This window comes from Capsella rubella, unplaced genomic scaffold (genome assembly GCF_000375325.1).
Source record: "Capsella rubella cultivar Monte Gargano unplaced genomic scaffold, Caprub1_0 scaffold_16, whole genome shotgun sequence".
NCBI lineage: Eukaryota > Viridiplantae > Streptophyta > Magnoliopsida > Brassicales > Brassicaceae > Capsella > Capsella rubella.
Window position 1 is genome coordinate 79,759 of NW_006238908.1, and position 420 is coordinate 80,178.

The 420-nt window shown below is 33.8% G+C and overlaps 1 protein-coding gene across 1 annotated transcript in view; it reads left to right on the forward strand.

Annotated features, from left to right (window-relative positions):
- The first annotated feature begins 16 nt into the window (after positions 1-16).
- LOC111829230 overlaps positions 17-420 on the forward strand; it is a 1,395-nt gene continuing 991 nt past the window's right edge. The window contains exon 1 of the mRNA XM_023777877.1: positions 17-320. Within this exon, the coding sequence (XP_023633645.1) occupies positions 17-320 (304 nt within the window). The remainder of the gene's footprint in view (positions 321-420) is intronic.

The following is a 420-nucleotide window of genomic DNA, read 5'->3' on the forward strand; positions in this document are numbered from 1 at the left end:
AAAGCTTACAGAAAATATGCGCTTACGAAAAGGTGTTAATAACGCGCAATCAGATGATCTTGCCGAGTTCTCAAAGTGGCTTCTTGATATTGGTGATGGGAAAATCAACGAGCCAAACGATGGCGAGGTCGAAATAGAAATACCCGAAGATTTACTAATAACAGCATCTAAGGATCCTATCCACGCAATTGTTCATGAAATCTATGGTAAATCCTTCGCTAAAGAGAATGACCCAAGATTCTTTAAGCGAAGAGCTATTCTTAGTCCAAGGAACGAAGACGTTGATAAAACTAATCAATATATGCTTTCTCAATTACCAGGTGTGTATTATGATTGTTTACGTGTATTTATTCTATACTTTTTGAAAAAAATAAAATATAGTAGATTACTTGTGTCTTATATATATTTAACGATATTATT